At 40.9% G+C, this 25712-nt stretch overlaps 1 protein-coding gene across 2 annotated transcripts; it reads left to right on the top strand.

Moving 5' to 3' along the window:
- Window positions 1-1939: 1939 nt before the first annotated feature.
- On the top strand, window positions 1940-13741 carry LOC124255548 (DDB1- and CUL4-associated factor 10 homolog). Of its 2 annotated transcripts, none has more exons than XM_046689490.1 (7): window positions 1940-2105; window positions 2655-3054; window positions 3891-4004; window positions 5378-5575; window positions 8556-8877; window positions 11484-11543; window positions 12667-13741. In XM_046689490.1, exons 2-7 carry the CDS (start codon window positions 2825-2827, stop codon window positions 13543-13545), a joined length of 1803 nt encoding a protein of 600 aa, XP_046545446.1. In that variant the 5' UTR covers window positions 1940-2105; window positions 2655-2824; the 3' UTR covers window positions 13546-13741. The 2 variants fall into 2 exon arrangements, with proteins under 2 accessions (XP_046545446.1, XP_046545445.1); XM_046689489.1 differs by having other exon boundaries at window positions 1940-2220.
- Window positions 13742-25712: the final 11971 nt, after the last annotated feature.

The raw sequence follows: 25712 nt of genomic DNA, 5'->3' as shown, positions 1-25712 counted from the left end.
GTTGGCCCAACGTTGGCAATGTTGGCAAAACCATTGCCAACGTTGGACCAACGTCTGAATGCTATCTGGGAGTGAGTGAGTGAGTGAGTGAGTGAGTGAGTGAGTGAGTGAGTGAGTGAGTGAGTGAGTGAGTGAGTGAGTGAGTGTGAGTGAGTGAGTGAGTGAGTGAGTGAGTGAGAGTGAGAGTGAGTGAGTGAGTGAGAGAGTGTGTGAGTGAGTGTGTAAGTGAGAGTGAGATAGAGAGAGATAGATATATGTAGGTCCCGGTTAGACTGCATGCCCCCAGTAGTCATGTCGTATGATCGACTAAAGAATCGGGAGGTCAGGCTGGGAGATATGGCTGGGTGCATGTCATTGTGTCTCAGTTGCGAGGACACATGCTCATGCTGTCAATCACTGCACAGATTAGATTAGATTAGATTATTTATAAACTGCTAATATGTAGCAGATGTATAGATAATTGCTGAGTGAGATAGGATTATTAGACACAGTATTTCATATCGTGACTAAAACAAGTTAAACTCAGAATGTAAAAACCTGCGGACGAAAGCATAGGCGGATCAAGAAGGACAAAGGGTGGGTGGGTGCGGTGCGCACCCCTGCACCCCCCTTTTGTCCTGAAGTTTATTAAATGAACATTGAAACTCTCGTGAAAATTAAGTGTGCACCCCTCCTTTTCTCAATAGTGTGTACCACCCACCCCCACCCCTTCTAAAAAAGCTGTATCCGGTCCTGGGAAGACAGTAAAACAACAAGAATATCCCAGACATAAATGTAGAACTGGTATGTAAATCTAAAACTACAGACAATACAATAAATGACCAGTCTAAGTAAACTGACTATAATTTATAGCAGTGTAACGAATAACACTGAGCCTAAGTTTACTCAAACTGATAAATACCAGATTATAGATCGCCAACAACTGAAGGTGTTTATTGTGATACATGCTTACAATCACTCTGGCTACATGTACATTACTAGTATATATATCCTGTACAACTGATAGTTAGTATTCACCTGACGATGGGGCGACACAAACATAATAGTGAAAGAGTTAATGATTGGCTGACAGGAAAAGTGTCAACAAACTCGTGCTATTTTCCAACCGATATATTTCAATGCCAAGTGAAACGGAGATGCTGTGTATAGAAGACGTCGAGGAAGGGTGCTTTTAATTATGAAAATCATGGAAATGATGACATAATGTTTTAATAATGCCAAGACATGGTAACGGCCAATGCAGAAGTTGTAAATCGTGTTGTAAATATTAAAAGTGTTGTATATACATAATAAAGAAGTTGTCAAGCATAAGACAAATATTATGGAGGTTAACGTCTTCCTTATTGTATACACAACGTTTCACCACGTCATTCACCTGACGAAAGGGCAAGGAAAAGTCCAGAAACGTTGTGTATACAATAAAGAAGACGTTGACATCTATAATATATTGTCTTATACTTGAATACCAACTTCTATATGGCTCTCAAGAACCTCATAAGACTGAATATCATATTAATTATGCAAGCGTACAAATACTACATTTGCCACAGATGCATTACGTATATAGATGACGCAAACCTTGCCAAAATTTAGAACAGACAATGCATAGACATTGGTTCGGATGACACATTCATTCTTTGCAATCTCGCAAAAGGCGGAAACTGTTAAAATGAAACTTACATTTTGAATAAAAACAACAACCCCAAAACGGTATCGTACGTGCGCTTTACTACATGAGATTTACATATCTGTCATTACGGAGGAAAGATTTACAGTAGTATTTAGCACCTCTAACTATAACTAACAAACTAACTAACTTGAAATAAATGCTTGCTCATTCCTTGATGCGTTAACCCTACCAATAAACAAGTGTAAACTGGAGGATATTTGGAGTGCTCGCCCTTTGAACGTTCTTCTTCCGTTTTCTTTCATTTATCCATACTATCACTTTTACGATACAGTTAACAAGCTGTTCTACTGGGTATATCCGACAAGCTTCTGAGAAACTAAACAAAGTGGACAGCGGATTTTGTCGTGACGGGACGTTTATTATGCAATGTTGATACTCAGCTGAAGCCATTTCGGTTGCATCGGATTGTGTCAAAGTGTGGTTCTTCAAATTTACATGCAAGAAATAAACGCTGTAAAACTTTTCTGTGACTCGGACAGGAGTCCAATCTAAATCCATCTTTAGACATTTTTCCTGGCATGTAAACTTAGGTATGAATCGGAATAGAACGAAAGTTAGATGATTATGATAAGAAGAGGAATGACCTCACGTTTGTTTTATGAGAAATTAAAAGTTTGGCTTCATGAGCGTATAGGATTTCGACTCAATAACGAAAAACATTTTTTTCGAATGGTGTTTGGTTGCATATGTTATGATGTTAGATGTCGCTGACCGATTCAATTCATTCTTATGTCGATCGTTATGGGTTGTTATTGTGTAAGTATGGCCTTATCAGTACTGCATTGAAAAGTGAACTGTGAAGGGATGTGTGAGCACAGCAAAAATGAATAACATAAGCGAAGTGTAATTTCTGAGGCTAATTTCTAGCTACATGTATATCTAGTTGTAGATTTTCTTCAAATTTATCACCGTTTATGTTTGATTGTATCCTCATGTTAATTATATTTGTATTTTCTGTTTACAGACTAACCATGGATACTGTAGACTTGTCACCAACTGACTGAAACAGTGACTGAAATATTCTTCTTCAACAACCATTCAGAGGGGTTATTGATGCATGCAGGTTAAGAATGTGCTGACGGAATGACTCAAAGTATGACTGTCAGCGTAGATTAGTATTGAAACAAAAGCCAAATGTACCATTCTTCTAGATTTTCTAAGCCAGCTTGTCCAACATCTACATTCATGGCATGGAAGTGGCTGCAGTCGAGGGAGACGGGATCTCCCATTCAGGTCGGAGAGACAAGCAAAATCACTAAAACATTCTACTCTTCGATGAAAGCTGTCAACAGCTGGGACCCCAACAGAAACACAGACCACTGTCACCATGGAGGGATATTCAACTTTGATTTTTCTGCTGATGGGTAAGTTTGGGAAGAGCAGAGGTGAGGTGAAATTGGGTTTAACGTCGTGCTTGAGAATATTTCGCTCATATGACGACGTGCATGCGTGTGTATGTGTATGTGCGGCTGCTTGTACTAGCCCAGACTTAAGCTGGTTTTATAGTGCTAGCCCACTGAGATACCATGCCGCAGTGAAGCATGAATACCCCACTCAGACACATTATACTGACTCCGAGCCGACCAGTCCTTGTTGTACCCATTAATGCCGAGAGCCAGGCAGGGACCAACAAGTACCATATTTTAACGTCTTTTGGTATGCCGCGGTCGGGGATCGAACCCGTGACCTTCCTGCTCTCCGGGTGGACGCTCTAACCACTACACCACGGAGGCGGTCGGGAAGAGCAGAGAATAGTGCCCCTAACATTATGACACGTAAGCATTGCTTGCGGTCATCATTGTCCTCATGCTAAGAATTCAAGATTAAAGGGTCCTTAGATTCAACTACCATAAACAAATATATCTCGCGGACCCAGGACTCCCCAATATCAAACACTGGTGTTTGATATGTTAGTGATGTTGTGGCATTGTTAACCATGTTAACATGTTGCCAAATACTTTAATTTTTCTCAGTCTCCTTAAAATTAGATCTTATTCTTGAAATGTCATCAGATATTTGTTTAGCGCTACCAAGATAAAGATTTAATTTAGTGCATAAGTACCAACCCATGATGCATCATTGATACAAATTTGTGAAATCTCTTTCTGGTACTTTCCCCAAACCTGATGCTAAGATTGTTTATAGTGTGTACCCACTTACCGTAGAGATGATTATTTATTATCCATGGTGACTGTTGCAGGTCGATGTTGGTGGCAGCCTGTGAGAGACAGAGCATTCTTGTGTTCGATCCCTTCAATGGGAAGTTTGTCGCCCACAAGAACAACGCCCACCAAGACTGTGTCAACTGTGTCAGGTACAGCATGACAAGCGAACACTTTAACCACTAGCTATCCCACTGCCCCGTAACAAGTTCAGCAAGAGATTAAAAGTAAAGAAATATTTTATGGTTAGAACACAGGTACCAGTAGATATAAACATGATTTTTTAGAGTTCTTACTTACCCTTTTAGAGAAGTTTAAGAAAGTTTGTTAACCAAGATTAACATTCAGTTTTCTTTTATTTGTTAAAACCAGGCAAGGTTTTCAATATTTCTGTAAAACACATATAAACCAATTACCAAGAAAGAACACTGAAAAGTGGGAATCTCACCTTTGAAGCAGGTTGAAAACGTTATAGTTTTACACTGTAATACCATCAAATTTTACATAAACATTCCCTTCTTTATCATATAGGATAATTAGGCAGTGACTTGTTTAGCTATTGGTCAAAGAAACCACCTCACCTAGTTTTGGAATGTAAAAACTCACACACCATCTGCCTAGTACATCTTTCTGAGGCATGAAGTAATTGACTATAAAAGTCAAAGCACCATCAGTAGCTATTTGCTTCAATGTTCTTCCTATTATTCCAATCAGGTTCCACATATGATATGACTTGTGTTTGCTTCAAACAAAATGGCAGTAGTCAGGCAATCTATTTGGTAATGAAGATCTATGTTGTAATAGTACCCATACAATGGGTTTGTCTTCCTGCACCCATCTGACAGTAAATATGCTTTTCAAATCAAGGGAAATCTGCAGGGCAGTTTACAAACAGGATGCCAGTTTCATTTATACACGATTTTAATTGGACTGTGCTTAGACTCTTTTTAGCCAAACATAATTAATCAGTTAATTCCCATGTTTAAGGAAGATGGGTCCTATGTGTAAACTTGATAAATGGCAAATAAACTTTCACATTGCGAATACCCATGAAGGTCGGGGTTAGAATGAACCTTCAGTAACCCATGCTTGCCGTAAGAGGCGACTAATGGGATCGGGTGGTCAGGCTCGCTGGCTTGGTTGACACATGCCATCGTATCCCAATTGCGCAGATTGATGCTCATGCTGTTGATCACTGGATTGTCTGGTCCAGACTCGATTATTTACAGACCGCCGCCATATAGCTGGAATATTGCTGAGTGCGGCTTAAAACTAAACTCACTCACTCACTCAAATTGTGAAAGAAAACATTATACTTTCACATGCCTTGCAAAATAATCCTGTGTAAAATGTAGTAAAGATGAGAGCATGATATAATTAAGAAAAGAATTCACCAATAGGTGCCAACATTCGAGGAACCCACAGAAGCTTACTCAGTATTCATTACTGACAAAATGTAAAGTGCTGTAGTGCTCATATACCCATTCTCACTTGCAATCATTATTACTACCAATATGTTTTTCAGATTTCTAGACACTCGAACATTTGCCACTTGTTCCGATGATTCCACTGTTGCATTATGGGACGTGCGGAATCTGCAGCAGCGCATACAGACACTGGAGGGTCACTCGAACTGGGTGAAGAACATTGACTATGCCTCCAGCCTGGGTCTTCTGGTCACCTCGGGGTTCGACGGCAGCATCTACACCTGGGACATCAACAAGTAAGCAGTGAACAAAAATGTGTGCTATGATGTTGGGTGACGCCACTTGATGAGTTGCTACCCGTGAAGGTCCGGGTTAGAACTGGTCTTCAGCAACCCATGCTTGTCGTAAGAGGCGACTAATGGGATCAGGTGGTTATGCTTGCCGACTTGGTTGACACATGCCATTGTGTCCCCATTGCGTAGATTGATGCTCATGCTGTTGATCACTGGATAGTCTGGTCCAGGTTCGATTAATTACATATATTGTTAGCTGGAAAATTGTTAAACAACAACCCAACCAACCCACTTGATGAGTTGCAGTAATTATTTGCTTTTTGTTAGGGCATGAAATTCTGGAGTTATGCCCCTTGACCTTGCCAGAATTAACTCCCTTTGTCTACCACCAATAAACAAAACCTCAAGAAGGGTTAATTGGGCTGAGGATGATGAAATAAAACTTTGCTGGGAACCCATTTAAACATAAAAAAGATGATGTGACCATTGTGAGCTTGACATCCAACAAAGACAAAAAATAATGGCCGAAGTGAATGTAGTGTCACTTGACTTTGTTGATATAGTTGATGATTGAGATAGGATACTCAACTCAACATTTGTCACTTCCAAAAGTTGTATTTCATCTTGCATGAAGATGTTTGGAGATCCAACCGAATAGATAAAGTAAACCTGAGTAATTTACGCTAACATTTTCAAGCTCATACCACCAGAAATAGAATTATGCTTTTCATAGAAAAAAGATATGGTCTCTGCATAGGTCACAAGTCAATTAACCTGTGAAGATCTGGGCTAGAATTCATATTCAGCAGCCCATGGTTGTTGTACAAGGTGAATAACAGGATTGGAAGGCTACCTAAGTCCTTGTTGACTTGCGTGATGCCTGTCATCATATGTTAGTTGCATAGATTAATGCTCATGATGTCTGTCACTGGATTGTCTGGTCCAAAGTCGGTTATTTACAGACCATTGCTATATAGCTGGAGGTGAGGTGACATGGGGTTTAATGTCGTACTTGAGAATATTTTGCTCATATGATGACGTGCATGCGTGCATATTTGTATGTGCGGCTGCTTGTACTAGTCCAGACTTAAGCTGGTTATATAGTGCTAGCCCACTGAGATACCATGCCGCAGTGAAGCATGAATACCCCACTCAGTATACTGACTCCTAGCCAACCAGTCCTTGTTGTACCCATTAATTCCGAGCGCCAGGCAGGGACCAACAAGTACCACATTTTAACGTCTTTTGGTACGGCACGGCGGGGATCAAACTTACAAGCTAGTGGTGGTCGACCTTCTGCTCTCCAGGTGACTCTCTCTAACCACTACACCATAGAGTTTGGAGGCGGTCGCTATATAGCTAAGTGGTCGCTAGAAAATTGCTAAGTGCAGCATGTAACAAACACAAGTCAGATGAGTACAAGCAGAGTGTAACTAGCTTTATGACTATGCTTGTAAATGCTGTTGTATCAAACAGTGGCCTAGTGGGTGGAGTGTCTGCCTGGAGAGCAGAATGTTGGTGGTTTGACCCTGACCACGACATCCCAAAATATATTATGTCCTTGTTACCCTGGCAATAAAGGGATAAAACAAGTCAGAAGTAGATGTGTCTGTTTAAACTGTAGCAAGGTATATCAGTGGGCAAGTCCAGACTATTGCAAGCTGCCACACATACACATGCTGGCAGTGGGGTAGCCTTGTGGTTAAAGCTTTCACTTGTCATGCCGAAGAGCGGTCAATTACCCAGATTGATACAGTGTGTGAAGCCCATTTCTGGTGTCCCCTGCCGTGATATTGCAGGAATATTGCTAAAAGTGGCATGAAATATTCACTCACTGAATACATTTTGCTATATTAATGCAATATTATTTATGCAATAGTAAACGTTAGATGTAAATGTTAGATGCAATGGTTTTGTGAAAGAAAAAACCTTCCTGCACCTCAAATTTCTGATAATATATATTAAAGGTCAGTGAAGCAGTCTTTTCTCTTTCTTCAACTCTATATTTAAAGTTACCCGTGAAGGTCTGGGTTAGAATATTGATCTTCAGTAACCAATGCTTGTCGTAAGAGGCGACTAACGGGATTGGGTCAGGCTCACTGACTTGGTTGACACATGTCATCGGTTCCCAATTGCTCAGATCGATGCTCATGATGTTGATAATAATAATAGTAATAATGTATTTATAAAGCGCCTAATATCCATCGTAGAGATGCTCAGTGGCGCTGTGACAATATTGGTGAAGGAAATAGTTCATATAACTTTACAGAAAGGCAGCAGTGAATAGATGGGTCTTTAGCAGAGATTTAAAAGTTCTTTCGATGAAGTGTTCCTGATTTCCTTTGGAAGACAGTTCAAGGGTTTAGGGCTGGCACAGGAGAAGGCTCGGTCAGACAGTTGGTTTGGAGATCTGTGTTGAGTTAGGAGAGAGCCAGAGGAGGATCGGAGACTTCGCTGAGGTACATACAGAGAGATGAGATGTTTGAGACAGTCAGGAAAGTTATCATTGTAGAGGCAGTCATGAGTCAGAATGAGGATTTTGAAGGTAATTCTTGCAGAGATGGGGAGCCAGTGTAGAGACTGTAGTACTGGGGTGATATGGTCATGACGATGAGTGTGGGCGATACATATGGCAGCAGAATTTTAGATTCTTTGAAGTTTCTGGAGTGATTTATATGAGAGGTTGGCATATAGTGAACTACAGTAGTCGAGTTGGAAGTGACAAGACAGTGCATCAGAAGTTTACAAGTGTCAGTATCAAGGTAGTTGTGGACTTTGCTGATGTTATGGATGTTGTAGTAGCAGGCTCTACTGATGGAGGTGATGTGTGCATCCATGGACATGTTGGAATCACTGGATTGTCTGGTCCAGACTCGATTATTTACAGACCACGCCATATAGGTGGAATATTTCTGAGTGCAGCGTAAAACTAAACTCACTCACTCACTATATTTGAAGTAATTTCTTTACACTATATTTTCAGCTACTCAACAGAAACTACAGCTCGTAAGAAGGTCTTCTACTCTAACTCGCTGATGCGCTCAAAGCTGACACCAGATAATTCCAAACTCATCATCACTACAGCTGGGGGCTTCCTTGTCATCATCCACGACCTTGACCTTGCCAAGTTGTCAGATGACCTGAGTGGGTTTGAACCTAACATCTATCGCATGATGCAGCTGAATCCAGAAGGAAGTGGTCTGGCTATCATGTACAACAAGGTGTTCGAGAGGAGGAGAAACCGGGTGGAAATCATCAGCGACTTCCCGGCAGAAAACCAGGCCAAGGTCATAGCTTCCCTGCAGGTTGGTTTAAAGACTCATCAAATGAGGTGATGGGGTAGCTCTATTGTTAAAGCGTTCGCTCGTCATGCCAAAGTTCAAGGTTCGCTTCCCCACTTGGGCACAATGTGTGAAGCAGTGTATGAAATAAGGCCTGTCCGACCGCCCGAGACAGGCTAGATTTCTGACGGACGGTCTAAATTTACAGCTAGCAAGCCCGATGGTCTGGTAAATGTTTTTTTTAGATATTCCATACATCTGAGTAAATTCACCATATCTTGGTGTCTGGTCTGGTTAAATCCATTTTGGGCTGGTAACATTTTGAAGTTACCAGCCCTGATGTCTGGATGGGGTTTGGCTTATTTCATACACTGTACATCTGGTCTATCTGTCAAAAATGATGTTGTACAGTGTTGCCTCCCTTGAGCACTCCAGAAACGTATGATCATGCCTGTAGTTTGACTCCTGGTGAGTTCTTAGGGACCGTTCATAATTTAATGGATTTGGGGTGTGTGTGTGTGGGGTGGGGGTGCGTGTGTGTGATGACTTTGAGGGGGTCACCCATTTTGTTCTGGGGAGGTAGGGGGTCATCAATTTTGTACACATGTACTAGGGGGTATCAATATTGTACATAAAAAGATTTAAAAATTAAGCTTAAAAAATATGGGAAGGAGGTGTGGGGGGTCATTGATTTTGTACATGACCTGCAGTAAGGGTCACTTACTTTGTACATAAATTTTAGGGGGTGTCATTCTCATGTACATGCTTCTCCATAAAAATCATCATCACCCCCCTCGCCATTAATTATGAACAGCCCCTTCTCAGGTTTCTAGGTTGTCAGGATCATATCTGTGTCCATCCTCGATAATCTCCAGGGTATACGTTCTGATAAATCTCCACTATACCCATGTCTCGAGCCGATGATTTTATTATCTCCCTTTGCTGGCTCCACATTCTCACAGTAGCCAATCAGATAAGCTGCCGTTACAACCGAGCTTGCCAGTGTCAACAAAGATAGCAGTCGCAGCCGCAAAATTTTGTTTGCAGTGCGACTCAGAATTTGGGGGAAAACATGCAGACAAATTCACAGGTCTGAAATCTTAAAAAAATATATGCAAGAACTCCTTCTACCTCTATCAGAGTACTTCTGCAACAATATATTATTATGTTGCCAAGTTTAATCGGTTAGATAATTTAAAAAGCAAAAGTGAGTGCCGATTGGTACGCTCAACTTCCCAGCGTAGACACCTGATTGGATAAAAAGCAGACCAAGGGAGGTAATAAAATCATCGGATCGAGCCATAGATGCATATAGGGTATAGTGGAGATGATCTGTGTCAAAGTGGTAAAGCCATGGGTGGTATCGTCTTTTGCCAGTCGGGCAAGTTGTTTATTTAAAGAGTAAGAGGATTATGAGGCATGGTCAACTGGGTTTGTTTGTTTAACTAATCCCACACGGCCTTCACCAGTAGAGGGAATGATTTTTGATCAGTTATTACATTGCTGTTCACTTTATCCCATGATGGCAAATGCTTTGGTAAACGTTCAGTTTGTTCCAAATGGTCGGGAGGGTAGACGTTTAGTGTATCAGGGATATAAGTTTCGAATTAAGACTACAGTCCGTTTGAGTCAGAAACGGACCGATGAATTGCAAATTTTATCATTGTACAAATTTGCCACATAAATATAAATAGTACACATGTTTATCATTTACTAATACCCAACAGCTTTCTTATATTTGAAAATTTTCCGGACTCCACCAAAAGAGTTCTTTAAGAAACTATCATTAAAATTTTTACACAGTTCACTATTTGTTACGAGGGAGGAGTGCAGAGAAAGGGACAGCCAGGTGTTAGAGAAGCATGTGCACAAGTGCCCACACAGTTATTGATTCATTAGCCTGTGCTGTGCCGTCTCCATCCTTTCTTGCAAACCTGGCTGTCCCCTTTCTCTGCGTTTCCATGGCAACAATTTTGACTTCGACTGAAAATTGGTGGTAGTGCTCTTTTCGGGAGCAGAACTCTAAAACTGTTCACTATTTCTTCACCAAACTTGGCACATAGATTGGTCTGGTGGTGTACTGATGCCTTTTGGTAGTTTTGGATTTCTGAATGAAATATTTTTGGCGTTTCCATGCCAACAAGTTTGACTTAGACTGAAACTGGTGATAGTGCTGTTTTCCGGAACAGAACTCTAAAACCTTTCAATGTTTCTTCACCAAACTTTGTGCATAGATTGGTCTAGTGGTGTTCTGGTGCCTTTTGGTAGTTTTGGTATTCTGAATGAAATATTTTTGGCGTTTCCATGGCAACAAGTTTGACTTAGACTGAAACTGGTGATAGTGCTGCTTTCTGGAGCAGAACTTTTAAAACCTTTCAATACTCTCCTTCCACTTTTCTATATACAGACTAAAACATTTGATGTAATCATAACTGGTAGACATATTCATGAAGAGTATTTTGCCATTGATATTGATGACTTTGTCTTCTTGTTTTTATTTCTTGGCAGTATTCTATGCTTGTATGCTTCACGAAGGTGTTAGAAGGCTCGAAACCTACGTTACCCTGGCAAAACTGAGATACTTTTTAGGGAAGTATGTATCTTACCTGTTTCAATTATAATATTTGCAGGTTCACCCTCAAGGCTGGTGCGTGGTTTCCAGGAACACTAGTGCTGATGAAGAATCGGAGGTAATGAGCTTGTGTTGGAAAGTAAGGAGCATTGTGGTATATATTATTGGGTTGTCTACCACAGACTGTCCGGTGGAGTACTGTGGCAAGGTGAAATTGTTACTGAGGCAAAAAGGCATTTTTAAGCATATGGTAATATGCCACAACATACGGGGACAGAACATTTAGCAGAGCTGGTGCTGTACTCTGGAATGGATTACCTGAAAATGTCAGAAAATCGGAAAATATCAACAGTTTCCGATCTTGTCTCAAAACCATCCTTTTCAAACAAGCATTTGACTAAGAGCATATGAGCAGGACTCTGGATATGTAGCGCTATACAAATGTCTAATTTGATTTGGTTTGATTTGAATAATGAATATTGCTAATAATGGATATTTTTAGTGTGCCATCATCCACCCACTGGTACATGCTCGTGTTGTATTGTGTAGTCTTCCACAGACTGCCATGTACAATACAGTGGCAAAGTGAATGTGGAGGTGGTTTGTTACTGATCAAAATGACATTGTTAATCATATCAAAGACTTAATATTATCTCGATTGCCGTCATGTAGTACACTGAAGGATTCCAACAGTACCTAGTCGTAAGGAGTCATATTTAGTTGAAAGGCCGTGAGCCTCAAAAAGACATCTGTAAAATATATCTTAATTTGCCTAACTCGCAAAATGCTTTCATGCAGGGGAAGAAAAGGATGCATTGTGTTCATCTGTTTAATGAGTGCTGTATGATTGCAGAAAGTATGTTGTATTTATATTCACCCTGGTGGTAAACATCAGAGAAATGCATTGAATCAGCCGTTCCTACCACATAAAACTGACACACCATCATTTAACTGTAATATTGTTCCAAACATTGTTATAACGTACTAGTTGTAAATTTTAGAGCTGTGATACTCTAGTAGTTTTACTCTCCTTCGATGGCAGATTTTTATGTTCTAAATTTATTGATTTAAATGTTGATATAAATTAAATTGTTCTAATCATGATATGGCTGAAATATTGCCGATGTGACGTTAAATATTAACTCACTCACTCACTCCAAACAGTTAAGAACAGCTCACTCACCCTGCCATCATGCCCACTTAGACTGCAGACTATAAAAGTCTGTTTGATTTCCTTTCAGTGGACGTGCATCCACAATGTACAAGAATTCAACGAAGCTGATGTTCCTTCCAGTCCGGCATCAAATCCAGATTCCGACATCAGTGAATCCACCTCTAAAGATGCTGATGCTCAGCCAGGCTCCTCATCAAACAGCACTGGGGATCATTACTTGTCAGGATGGAATATCCTGTCCCGAAGTTTGTTGTCGTCAAGTATCCGTAGGTTTGGGCAGGTTGTGTACACGGACGACCTAGATGATGATGAAGGTGATGACTTCGACCAGTTTCCTTCTCTCAGCTTCCCATTTGAGGATCGACTGCAACTAGGCAATGGGATAGATGACTCTAGAAGGTCACCGTTGTCTGAATCGTTGTCTCATGACGAAGAGGATGATATCAGCTTAAGGCAGAACTGTTTAATCAGGGGAAGTAACTCTGTTGATGCTACTGCTACAGAAGATGATCAGTATACTTCAAGGCAATTTGACAGTCGTCGAGGGCGTTTTGTTTTAAATACTGGACAAAATAGGATACCAGGAGCAGCTTCAAACCGAGACAATAGGACCTTCAGTAATAAGGTGCATAAAAACAAACCAAGGTTACTGCACTATGTTGAAGAGCCGAATGTGGGAAAGGGCTTTCTTAAAGAATTGTGCTTCAGCACGGATGGGCGAATCGTTGTCTCGCCATTCGGTAATGGTGTGCGCTTGCTGGCATTTGACCCCTCCTGCCAGGAACTCTGTGACTGTGTGCCGACACGACCAATCAAGATGTATGAAGTTGGCAGCAACATTTCCCATAGTAATGTGGTTGTGACGACCAAATTTTCTCCTGTAAATTTCATGTATGTGTCAGGCTGCCTGGGAGGCAAAGTTGTTTTCCATCAGCCTGTTTTGTAACTGTAAAGTAATAAGGTGTAGTAGCTTTGGACATTAAAGGGGATAAAATGAATAATGATCTTCAATCCATTAATTGAAGACGTAGAGACTGCAGGGTTTGGAAATGACACTTGTTGTACTGTTTTTGATGACCGATGGGTTATCAGGGCACTTGATTTCAATAAATCAAACGTGCATTGGAATTCACGTGCTTTTATTCCAGTGTTTTTTACATTCTCCAGGGAGGTAACTCCCTTGCTCTTAATCGTCCGATGCGTGGAAGGCGCGCCCGTCCGTCCGTGCACATTTGTCTTTCCGGAGCATAACTCCAGAACCCTTCAATGTTTCTTCACCAAACTTGGCACATAGATAGATCTGGTGGTGAACTGGTGCCTTTTGGTAGTTTGGGAATTCTGAATAAAATATTTTTGGCGTTTCCATGGCAACAAGTTTGACTTAGACTGAAATTGGTGGTTGCGCTCTTTTCCGGAGCATAACTCTAGAACCGTTCAATGTTTCTTCACCAAACTTGGCACATATATTGGTCTGGTGGTGTACTGGTGCCTTTTGGTAGTTTTGGAATTCTGAATAAAATATTTTTGGCCTTTCCATGGCAACAAGTTTGACTTAGACTGAAATTGGTGGTAGTGCTCTTTTCCAGAGCAGAACTCTAAAACCGTTAACTATTTCTTCACCAAACTTGGCACATAGATTGGTCTGGTGGTGTACTGGTGCCTTTTGGTAGTTTGGGATTTCTGAATAAAATATTTTGGCGTTTCCATGGCAACAAGTTTGACTTAGCCTGAAATTGGTGGTTGCGCTCTTTTCCGGAGCATAACTCTAGAACCGTTCAATGTTTCTTTACCAAACTTGGCACATAGATAGATCTGGTGGTGAACTGGTGCCTTTTGGTAGTTTGGGAATTCTGAATAAAATATTTTTGGCATTTCCATGGCAACAAGTTTGACATAGCCTGAAATTGGTGGTAGTGCTCTTTTCCAGAGCAGAACTCTAAAACCCTTCCATGTTTCTTCACCAAACTTGGCACATAGATTGGTCTGGTGGTGTACTGGTGCCTTTTGGTAGTTTTGGAATTCTGAATAAAATATTTTTGGCCTTTCCATGGCGACAAGTTTGACTTAGCCTGAAATTGGTGGTAGTGCTCTTTTCCAGAGCAGAACTCTAAAACCGTTCTCTAATTCTTCACCGAACTTGGCACAACAAGTTTGACATAGACTGAAATTGGTGATAGCGTTCCTTTCTGGAGCAGAATTTTAAAAACCTTTTTTTTAATATTTGACATAATCATAACTCGTAGACATAATCATGAAGAGTATTTTGCCATTGAGGGGGATATGGATGACTTTGTCTTCTTGTTGTTTTTGCATACCGTTAAACAATAATATCGCTAAAAGCGTTATAACACTACAACTTGTCATTATGTCACATGTAGCAATATTATTGTTTACCCTATTTTCTACTCTCTAGGATGCCAGGGCAGTGGGGTAGCCTAGTGGTTAAAGCGTTCGCTTGTCACGCTGAAGACCCGTGTTCGATTCCCCACATGGGTACAAATTGTGAAGCCTGGTGTCCCCACCGTGATATCGCTGGAATATTGCTAAAAGCAGCGTAAAACCCAAGTCACTCACTCACTCGCTCACTAACTCACTCACCCATTCACTCAATTACCCATTCACTCACTCACTCACCTTAGGTTGCCATAAGTTTACCTTGGTGCTGTTAGTAGTGTAGAGTGGCTTCCCTTGGCTGTAACAACACTGGCTTGTAACACACAAACTGGCAGCTTCAAGACACATGGCCTGTAGCAATGTCACTGCTATCTGTTTATATATATGCTAGTGTATACTGGAATATAACAGTATTGGGTAACTGCTTTGGACAAGTTGTATGATAGTCTGTCCTCCTTATTAGGGAGGAAAGCCAGAAGCCATGCTGGCCTCAGATGTTTACGACGTTGGTGAAACCTGCGAGCGATGTCCTCTTAATGTGGGAGGAAACCCAGAAACATGATCATCATAATAGGGGGGAACGGTAGACTAACAACTAGTCTCTGAAATGAACATATTTTACAGAAAAAAAGCTCATAAAAAATCAAATATAATGAAAAGGAGCCCTGAGATTTTCCTCATGTTCAGAAGCTGTGGAAATCTAGACTTGCAACATTTTCTAGACTTGCCTGGCCTTTTGTGCATATATTTCCTTCAGGGTCTGTTCAAACCCACGATTAGGTTCCTGGGGTGGTGATCAAGGGACACAACTCTGCATTGACAACTGGGCCTCTTGTCAACAGCCACCTGCTGTAGGTTTCAAGACAGTGATATATCAATGTAGGACCTGCCACTTCAGGCCTCCTCCCACATCAAGCTGACACTGCTGTTATACAGCTGAAATAATGGTCAAAGTCACATCAGTCTCACTATACAGAAGGAGATCTTTCTTTGAAACTATACTACTCACACTTTGCTAAGGATCACAAAAATTCACAACTTTACTTTAAGGTTGATTTATAATTTGAAATTGTATCCATTTAAAACTGGATAAATAATAATATGGTAACCCCTCTTTAGGCAAACAGCCACTTGATACAAGAGTAACCATAAAAATGGTTTTCATGGCACCAAACAACCATTTTGCAGATCATGGAACCAGTCATTGACAAGTACACAGCACCTGTCAATAGCAGGTATGGAATCTACAAGATGCAGTAACTTACTGAAACCTAGGATCCATGCTTACAATAAGCTTAGGTATTTAAACCAAATTTGACCCCACATAATAGTTTTCTGTTGAATCCATGATTTGATCCTTAGCAAAGTGTGAATAGTATATTTAGGATATGCACTGGGAGTGGGCACACGGGTTATTGAAAGGTTTGGTGTTGTGCAATCTCATTAAGGATTACTTCAACGACCATGCTTGCTATATACTAGGGTGACAAGGTTTTTGTAAAGCTGGGTCAAAGTGTTATGTTACTGGTAACTGTAAAATGAGTCTAGTTTTATGCCGCACTCAGCAATATTCCATCTATATGGCAGTTGCTGTAAAACCTGGTTGTCCTGGGTTAGTACATTCTCACAGAGGGAGGGGTAGCCAAGTGGTTAAAGTGTTGGCAGGTCAAGCTGAAGACCGGTTCAATTCCCCACTTGGGTACAATATGTGAAGCCCATATCTGGTGTCCCCCGCCGTGGTATTGCTGTAAAATTGTTAAAAGCAGCCTAAAACTAAACTCACTCAATCACTGGTACATCTTCACAGTTTGATCTGGTTGGTCAAACTGCTACAATTAAGGCTGCTGTGTGCTGAGATATGACCTGAAACGACTTTCGCCCATTTACTTAATTTTTAATTCTTGAATAAGGGCAAATATATGTTGCCAATCATGATTTTTTTTATAGGAAGAGATTCTAACAAAGTTAACAGTCACTGAATCACCCTGTTTGGTTTGATGAGTGTGCAAGGGCAAGCCCCACAGTATCGGTCTCAGGTCCTTAGCCGACAAGATCTCAGTATCCCAGTCACAACATTCTACAGATTCCTCATACACGAATCACAATAATTTCCTTGCAGACCAGAGACGGTGGGGTAGCCTAGTGGTTAAAGCGTTGGCTCGTCACGCCGAAGACCCGGGTTCGATTCCCCACATGGGTACAATGTGTGGAGCCCATTTCTGGTGTCTCCCGCCGTGATATTGCTGGAATATTGCTAAAAGCGGCGTAAAACCATACTCGCGCACTCGTTACAGACACTCCGACACAATTATATTATAACTGCCACTTCTCAAGACTTTCAAAGACAATTTAAAACTCGCCTTTCACATCAGCTCACATGCAAAGTGGCTTTAGACATCCTTTTGTGCGATTTCATCCAATGTTAGCCCTGTTTATTTTTATATGTGTGCGAGGATGGATGGAAACATACATGTATCCATTCAGAAACCGAACTGAAACCTCGACTGTGATACAGGTTCGTGAATATGCAGCCAGCAACAGCACGGACAGAAGCCACCGGTGAATAGGGCCTGTTTGCAGGGGGACAACAGTTTGAACTATTAGAGTACACGTAACGCTGTCTATGACGGCCAGATCACTTCAAGGCCAGTGCGGGCGTTCAAAAGAAAGTTGAAATAGTACATTTTTGAGAATAGGCCTACTAGTGACGTACTTGAGTGTTCTTACGGACACGCCTCTGTGTATAGCACCTGTATATTGACCGACCCCAAATGTTTGTGGGCTTGCTACAGAGACGACGGTATCTCTTAGTGCGCCGTCCACGTATTGTGAACGTTATTATCTAGATAGAGCGGGTATTTACCGGTCCTATTTACCAACACGCGCTATATTTGAGAATCCTATTAGTGGGACGCTACTGGACAAGAGAAAAATAGATGGAGGTGTTTTCAACTTGTGTGTTTTATTAATTACGTTAAGTTTCGCCGGAGTTGTTGTACAGACATTGTATTCGTGTGTTAAGTTATTTAAGATTGAAATGACGCCGTCTGTTAATTAATCGTTGTCATTAGAGATATGCTTGTTTGCTCGGCTTCTGAAATGTTTATCATAGTCATTTATTTTATCATGCTGTCCCACTTGTACCCATTTCAGTGAGTGAGTGAGTTGGGGTTTACGCCTCTTTTATCAATATTCCAGCAATATCACGGCGGGGGACACCAGAAATGGGCTTCACACATTGTACCCATGTAGGGTATCGAACCCGGGGCTTCGGCGTTACGAAGGAACGCTTTAACCACTAGGCTAAACCACCGTACCCATTTCAATTACCACAGAAGACAGGGGAGCGGCCGTGTCTGCTCCCCAGAGTGTGGGCCGTGCCTGCCCAAGAGTGACAGTAGGGGCGCGGCCGTGTCTGCTCCCCCTAAAGGAGCAGCCGTTACGCCCCAAGAGAAAAGCGGGAACGGCCGTGTCGAATCCCCAGAGTGATAGTAGTGACAGCAGGGGAGCGGCCGTGTCTGCTCCCAATGAGTGCCGTGCCTGCCCCAAGAATGACAGCAGGGGAGCGGCCGTGTCTGCTCCCCCGCCGCAGGAGAGCGGCCGTGTCTGCTCCCCAGAATATTGGGTGTGGCCGTGTCCACCCCCCAAAAACAAAAAAAAAAAAAAAAACAAAACAAACAAACCATAGTGTATGTACACAACACCACCACGCGTCCCAAAGAGGGACAAACCATGCGACCCAACGAGGGTCAACACAATGACCACAGACTAGTCTACATATCATGTCAGTACCGTCACTGGCCACACATTATAACTTTAGTAATCTCCGTATAAGCAGAAGAGCTATCTTATTAAGAAGACTTAGTATTTTCTGTTCAGTTATACTGAAAACCCTTGTTGAAACCAAAACACCATTAACTGTACCGATATTGGTAAAAAATCATGTCGAAGGAGGATGTGTGGAAAGAACGGTTTTCTCGAAGTAAAGGTTAGTCCCTGCATATAAATTATCTAGTTATCTTTTTGCGGTTTTGCCGGATAATTCGAAGTAGTGTCCTTTCCACTTCGACACAGTGGTGTTCCATTAACTTATTAAATCAATATGTACTTCATATGCCGTCCTGAAACGCACAAACGTCCTGTTCTGTTCTGGTCATAAGGTTTACAATAATGGGGCTACGACATCGTCAAACACACACACTCACACTCACAAACCCTCCCTCCCTTCCCATCAACAATTTTAAGTGAGTGAGTTTAGTTTTACGCCGCTTTTAGCAATATTCCAGCAATATCACGGCGGACATACCAGAAATAGGCTTCACACATTGTACCCGGGTCTTCTGCGTGACGAGCGAACGCTTTAACCACTAGGCTCCCCACCGCCTCCATAATGTATGTAGTCAAAATGGAATGAAGACTCAAGGCAAAAGTACCGCTTCACCTATCGTGTTATAGTGCACAAATACCTTTGAAAAGCGTGAAAAACAATAAATCTATAAGGATGAATAAATCCCTGGGTAACAAAAGCTAACATTTAGACTGAAAAGACAGACATAAAAGATTCCACATGACTCAAAGTCGTGTTTTTAAATTTAAAATTACGCAAGACCGAATGTTGACAGCATCTCTACAGTATCCTCCTTAGAACAACAGGTTTTTACATTATCAAATATCATACATGAATATAAAATGCAAGTTCGAGTAAATATTCCTGGATATACTACAATCGGAACCTCGGAGTTTGTACACACTGGGATAGTCCTTGAACCTGCCGATTTGACGCTAGCCTGTAGTCTTTCGCTGACTTCGCGGGGGTCGCTTAGACACGCGTCCAAATATGGACATTACATAGACGAACTAAATTAGGCATAATGCGTGTTTCAATCATTTTAAACCTGTCACAAATTCAGTTTGCGAAAGGACAGTGTTTGAAGAAGCCTCTTCGCTAATATTTAGAGTGTAAACATGGTAGACTTCAGGTGTATTCTCTCGAAATCAATTCATAACCTCTGCAGCAAACACATCCAATAGAACGATGGTTGAAAACGACTGCTGGGAGTGACCGAATACGCCCCCTTGTGCAAATACCTCTTATGTTTAAACTTTGCAAAGGGTTTCGAATGTATCGAAACATGTTATTACACTTCGTCTACTGTACCGTTAGTTCGAGGCTGTCCTTTCATTCTGCATAATATAGTGTCCCCAAGGTATATGAAAGCTATGGTTAAGTCTAAGTTCAAGAATAGTAATTGTGAACTTATGACGCCATTTGCAAATATATTCCCCTGAATCAGACAAAGTTTGACAAAGTACAGTTATTTAGCAGACCGCTCCTGGGAGTCTTATTGTTTAGTGAAAGGATTTATATTGAGTTGATTGTCAGTATTTCAACCACACCCGACGATAGTGAAAGGTCATTTGTCATTATGAATGTGCTCGACGGATGTCAGTGTGCACTTTCTTTCAACTGTTCTGTGAACCATTAAAACTCTTTTATAAAGGAAGTATTAACTTTTACTTTCTTTATCAACCTTTCACGCACGAAACACATTGATACTCCCCCGAGAAGAATCTTTGATGAGTTGATCCCGTATTTTAAGAGACTACAACTGAGAACTGGGTGGATGCTATTAGTCACTGGTTTTACTCGTCCTATTTCAACGATTCGGTGCGGCATAACAACAACATGCTCTCATATTAGTCTTCTGGCTTTTCTGTACGAGTGAGCGAAGCATTTGGGCAAGCATATTATGTTTCTGTATTTTAAGTAACCCCAACCCAATCGTGGAGTTTAGAATGAGTAAACAAATCCGCGATATTTAGTTGTGGATTTCAGCACACTGTCGTTTCTGAGCGCCATTGCATCTACACTTATATATATCCAGGGTATCTTTGCGTTCTGTGGTTGTTAAGGCCGAAATTTCGGAATGAGATTCTGACTAGTTCAGGAACGTTAGAATGTTCCGCGTATTGGATGATTATAAATTCTTAAGGAAAAGTGGGAGTAAAAGATTTGATATTATGAGATTATTACCCCTCCCTCCTCCCATACTTTCAGTATAGTGAGATACATGGAGTAAAATCCCACCATTTAGTGTACGACTGACTGACTGACTGAGTTTGGTTTTACGCCGCTTTTAGCAATATTCCAGCAACATCACGACGGGGTCACCAGAAATGGGCTTCACACATTGTGCCCACGAGGGGATTCGAACCCGGGTCTTCGGCGTGACGAGCCAACGCTTTAACCATTAGGCTACCCCACCGCCCTTTAGTGTACGATGATGCATAATCACCTATATCACAAATTTTAGGGAAAACGGGTAGCTCCGTTGTTAATGTGTCCGCTAGCCACGCTGACGGCAGTTGTTCGATTCCCGACATGGGTACAATGTGTGGAACCGATTCCTGGTGTCCCCAGCCGTGATATTGCTGGAATAGTGCTAAAAATGGCGTAAAACCATATACTCACTCACTCACAGGCTGTGCTCATCCGACAACACCACCGCTATAGCGGACTTGAAGTGGTTCTGTATGAGTTACATACTTTCCCACTGTACTTATAACAAGTCGTCTTAAGAGTAAGATACACGTGCATCACGCACTGGCAAATCGGGTCATGGTCAGCACATGGCTATCTGTATAGTAAGGTCGTCAGAGCAATGACGTTTCAAACTATGAACACTGAGCATGGTTTCAAAATGTCTGACCTGGTTACAAAATTAGAAAAGCCCTGTTTATATATATAAATATATAAATATATATATACATATATACATAGCTGTGTGGGGACAAAACAACAGACACGTGTCCAATATATATAATTGTTAGGTTTTTGTGTGTGTAAAAAAGAGTACCTGTTTAAGATGGAAAATACATCTGAGTTCTAAACATTATAAACTTAAGTCCTGATCTCAAACCAAACCACTGTCCCCATACCGCTACCCACACCCACCAAAGAAAATCAAAAGGTAGGTCTCTTAGGGCTGTTTTAAAAAAATAACAATTTGGCTTGTCGTTCAATGGTTATTTAGACCATGACCAGTTTAACGATTAGACACTAAAATAGGGTCAACTCTCTAGACTTCAGCTATCCTATAGCTGCAGCGTCTGTCCTCAGTTTTAGGAGCTCAGCTGTCATAATTCCAGTCCTTTACACTTTAAATTCTTATCTAGGTTTTATACATCTCACTGGGTCCCCCCGATGCGTAATCCACACATTCAGTTACCAACCTTCACTCAAGCGTCAGTCAACTTCCTTGTGAAAAGACACCTTAAGGCGCATCGCCATCCATCTAATCTTTATCGAATGCGTTAGTCTCGGCATTGCTTACAAACGGAGACTATTTCCATTTGGGGAGACCTCAAAGGTAAGAATCAGAAAAGGGGGAGTGAAGTCCTAATGGTGTACTTAAAGACACATTAAACTAAGCCTCTAAAGAAATCGGGTTTACGTGTTGTATACCCCTTTGGACACGACTAGTCAGCACATAGCCAGAAACTGCTGACGCTGAAATAATGAAGGGCGGGCGAAGCACATACCTTTCCGTTGTCAAATTCATGGGCCGGGGGTGTAGCCGAATGGGTGAAGCAGCTGCTCATCATGGGCAGATCGGGGTTCAGTTCTATTTTTTGGTGCCCTTCTCAGTCAAAGTGTTACAATATTTCCAAAATGTTCACTCTTCGACTTTTATTGTGTATATGGTTGAGGTGATGTAAGTACATTTTGATTAACTTTTTTAAAATATGATTTCCTACATGACATGACAAAAACCGGAGACACCCTAAGTATGCACAATGTTACAAATTAATACTCATTCATTCATTCATTCATTCATTCTATATGATGTCATTAAATTCACGTCTCGGTGCCATACACTGGGCTAAACATGGCCCAGTCGACTACAATGGAAGAATATACTCTATTCAGGTTAATTCGACATATCAGGATCCGCCGATCGTAGGTTCGAATCAAGATTCGTACTGATGATGATTTCAGATTGTATATACTCACCATACCCCATATCCTCGTAGGTTCAAGAAAGTAGTAAACCCTTATGATCGTGTTACGTAATACATTCGTCTCACACCAGGTTGAAAAGCCAAGCCAAGCCAAGCCAAGCCAAAACTGAAATAACGAGTAAAGCGGATTAAAATCCAACTCACTAACTCAGAACGTTTCCATGCTTCTCACTACAGTCGACATCAAGCAGCCAATGATTAATGTTATATTGCCTGACAGAGTACGCACGTCACCTTCAGCCGAAGAAAGCAATATGATTCGTTTTACTCCTTAGGTATATTGACGAAGTATTGACTAATGTAGCAGAAAGTTCTCTCTTTAATCTCACTCATTCACCGACACGCCCGTTTCTCCTGCTGTTGGTATAATTGAGGCACTATGGTTGACTTATTTTCTGTATAATGGTCATTGGGTTCGTGCGTCAATAAGGTCGAACATAATGATAGATTTCTGCACTAAACATGGCCGCTAGGATTGACCAGTGCTTCCTGAAGAGTATGATATTCATAGTCATATGTCTCAATTAATTTGCTTGTAACCTTGTTAAACATATGCAACTGTGTGCATATCTAGTATCGGTATATTTTCTGGATTCAGTATCGACACGACTTAGTATCTGGAGACTAACACTTAACATCTGGAGACTAACACTCAACATCTGGAGACTAACACTTAACATCTGGAGACTAACACTTAACATCTGGAGACTAACACTTAACATCTGGAGACTAACACTCAACATCTGGAGACTAACACTTAACATCTGGAGACTAACACTCAGCATCTGGAGACTAACACTGAACATCTGGAGACTAACACTTAAGTTTATATCAAACTTGAGGCCAAGACTTTGTAGGAGGAGACTAAGCTTAAGAAACCTAGGGTTAATATCAGGAGACTAAATATCTGGAGACGAGCCTTAATATATGGAGACCATACTTAATATATCAAACATATGTAACATATCCAAACTAACAGATTGGAAACCACTGTACAATGCCAGGAGGCCACTTCTTCAGATTATGAAATGTTCCAGTACGTACGTTTTACTCTATCCGTTATGGTTACGTTACGTGAGCGGTTCGTGGGAACAGTATTTTCAACCACTAATTTTTCTAAATCAGAAATGAAACTGTCACAGGGACTGGTGTATTAAAACGTAAAATAGGGAGTGAGCGAGATAGTGAATGAGTGAGACAGTGATTAAGTGAGATATTGAAATAATGAGTGAGATATTGAGATAGTGAATGAGATATTGAAATAAATATAGGAGTGAGGTAGTGAATGAGTGAGATAATAGTGAGACAGTGGGATATTAAGATAGTGAGATAGTGAGTGAGATAGCAGGTGGTGTGAGATAATAAGTTGACTGAGATAGTAAGTGAAAGAATGAGAGAGTAGTGAGAAAGTGAGATATTAAGATGTTGAGATAGTGAGTGAGATGGGATGTGGAGTTAGATAGTAAGTGGACTGAGACATTGAGAAAGTCAGATATTGAGATAGTGTGTTAGATATTGAGATTGTGAGTTAGATATTGAGATTGTGAGTTAGATATTGAAATAGTGAGTGAGATATTGAGATAGTGTGTGAGATATTGAGATTGTGGGCGCGATATTGAAATAGTGAGTGTGATATTGAGATAGTGACTGAGATATTGAGATACTGAGTGCAATATTGAGATAATGAGCGCGATATTGATATTGTGAGTCAGATATTAAAGGTCAAATGCAACGTAAAACACAACTTTACAGATTATGTTACCTTTCGGTATGGACTTACCGAAACAAGTCATCAAAAACTAACTTTCCCCCAGCGCTTGGGGGAATTGAAGTAGTTTCAACAGCTGGGCTGCGCTCATAGCACATGCGCAGTGAAATAGGTTCGCGCAGCTTGGAAGCGGGTTGTCCGGTGAATACTCGGTGAAGGCTTTGGTGTGAGCTATTTTTCTAATGTTTTGTTGATATTTCACAGGCGCGAGCTTTTTATATGTTATTACAGTAGATTACCGATTTAACTGTTTATATAATTTCATTTGTCTATTTCACCACACGTTCTTCTTACCGAGTCACTTTCTCAGTTCGATACTTAAAAGCAATGTCATTATTTAGCGTTGACAGAATTTCTAACTGTGATATAAATATGTCGTTGTCACAGACAAAACTCAATGTCTGTTTTATTGACACCTATGTATCTGCCTGCCCGTCTGCTAATGACAATATTCAATACACAACTTCGATCACTGACCACATGCAATTTGAACTTCACACCTATCAGGCTATACACATAATACAAAACGCATTGATTTATGGCCCGAGTTCGGTCTCTGTCACATTATGTAATTGCACAGACAGGCAGGTGTGATACTTGTACACATGACATGTTATGATGTCTGTTGATTGCAAAATGTTATACACAAAAAATGAGCATGTATTTACAAAACCCAACATCTCTCTATATATACACACACAATGAGCCGTGAGGGCATCTGCAAATGAACCAGCCGTTACACTTGAGTGCACACCCATCCGCTCTGACTGGGTTCAGTATCCCGGCTGCTTCGTTTCTTGGGAAGTAAACCGAAGTACAAAATATTGCACTTTTGATTTGCGATTGTACGCTTATAATTTTGTTTATATGTTTTTTTCATAACCAGCAATGTATATTAAATGTCATGAATAAGTGATAATTGTGTTTTA

Source organism: Haliotis rubra, unplaced genomic scaffold (assembly GCF_003918875.1).
Source record: "Haliotis rubra isolate DU_JTF1 unplaced genomic scaffold, ASM391887v1 Scf602, whole genome shotgun sequence".
Taxonomy (NCBI): Eukaryota; Metazoa; Mollusca; class Gastropoda; order Lepetellida; family Haliotidae; genus Haliotis; species Haliotis rubra.
The sequence above is the reverse complement of the archived record's forward strand: the minus strand, read 5'-3'. Positions and strand labels throughout refer to the sequence as shown.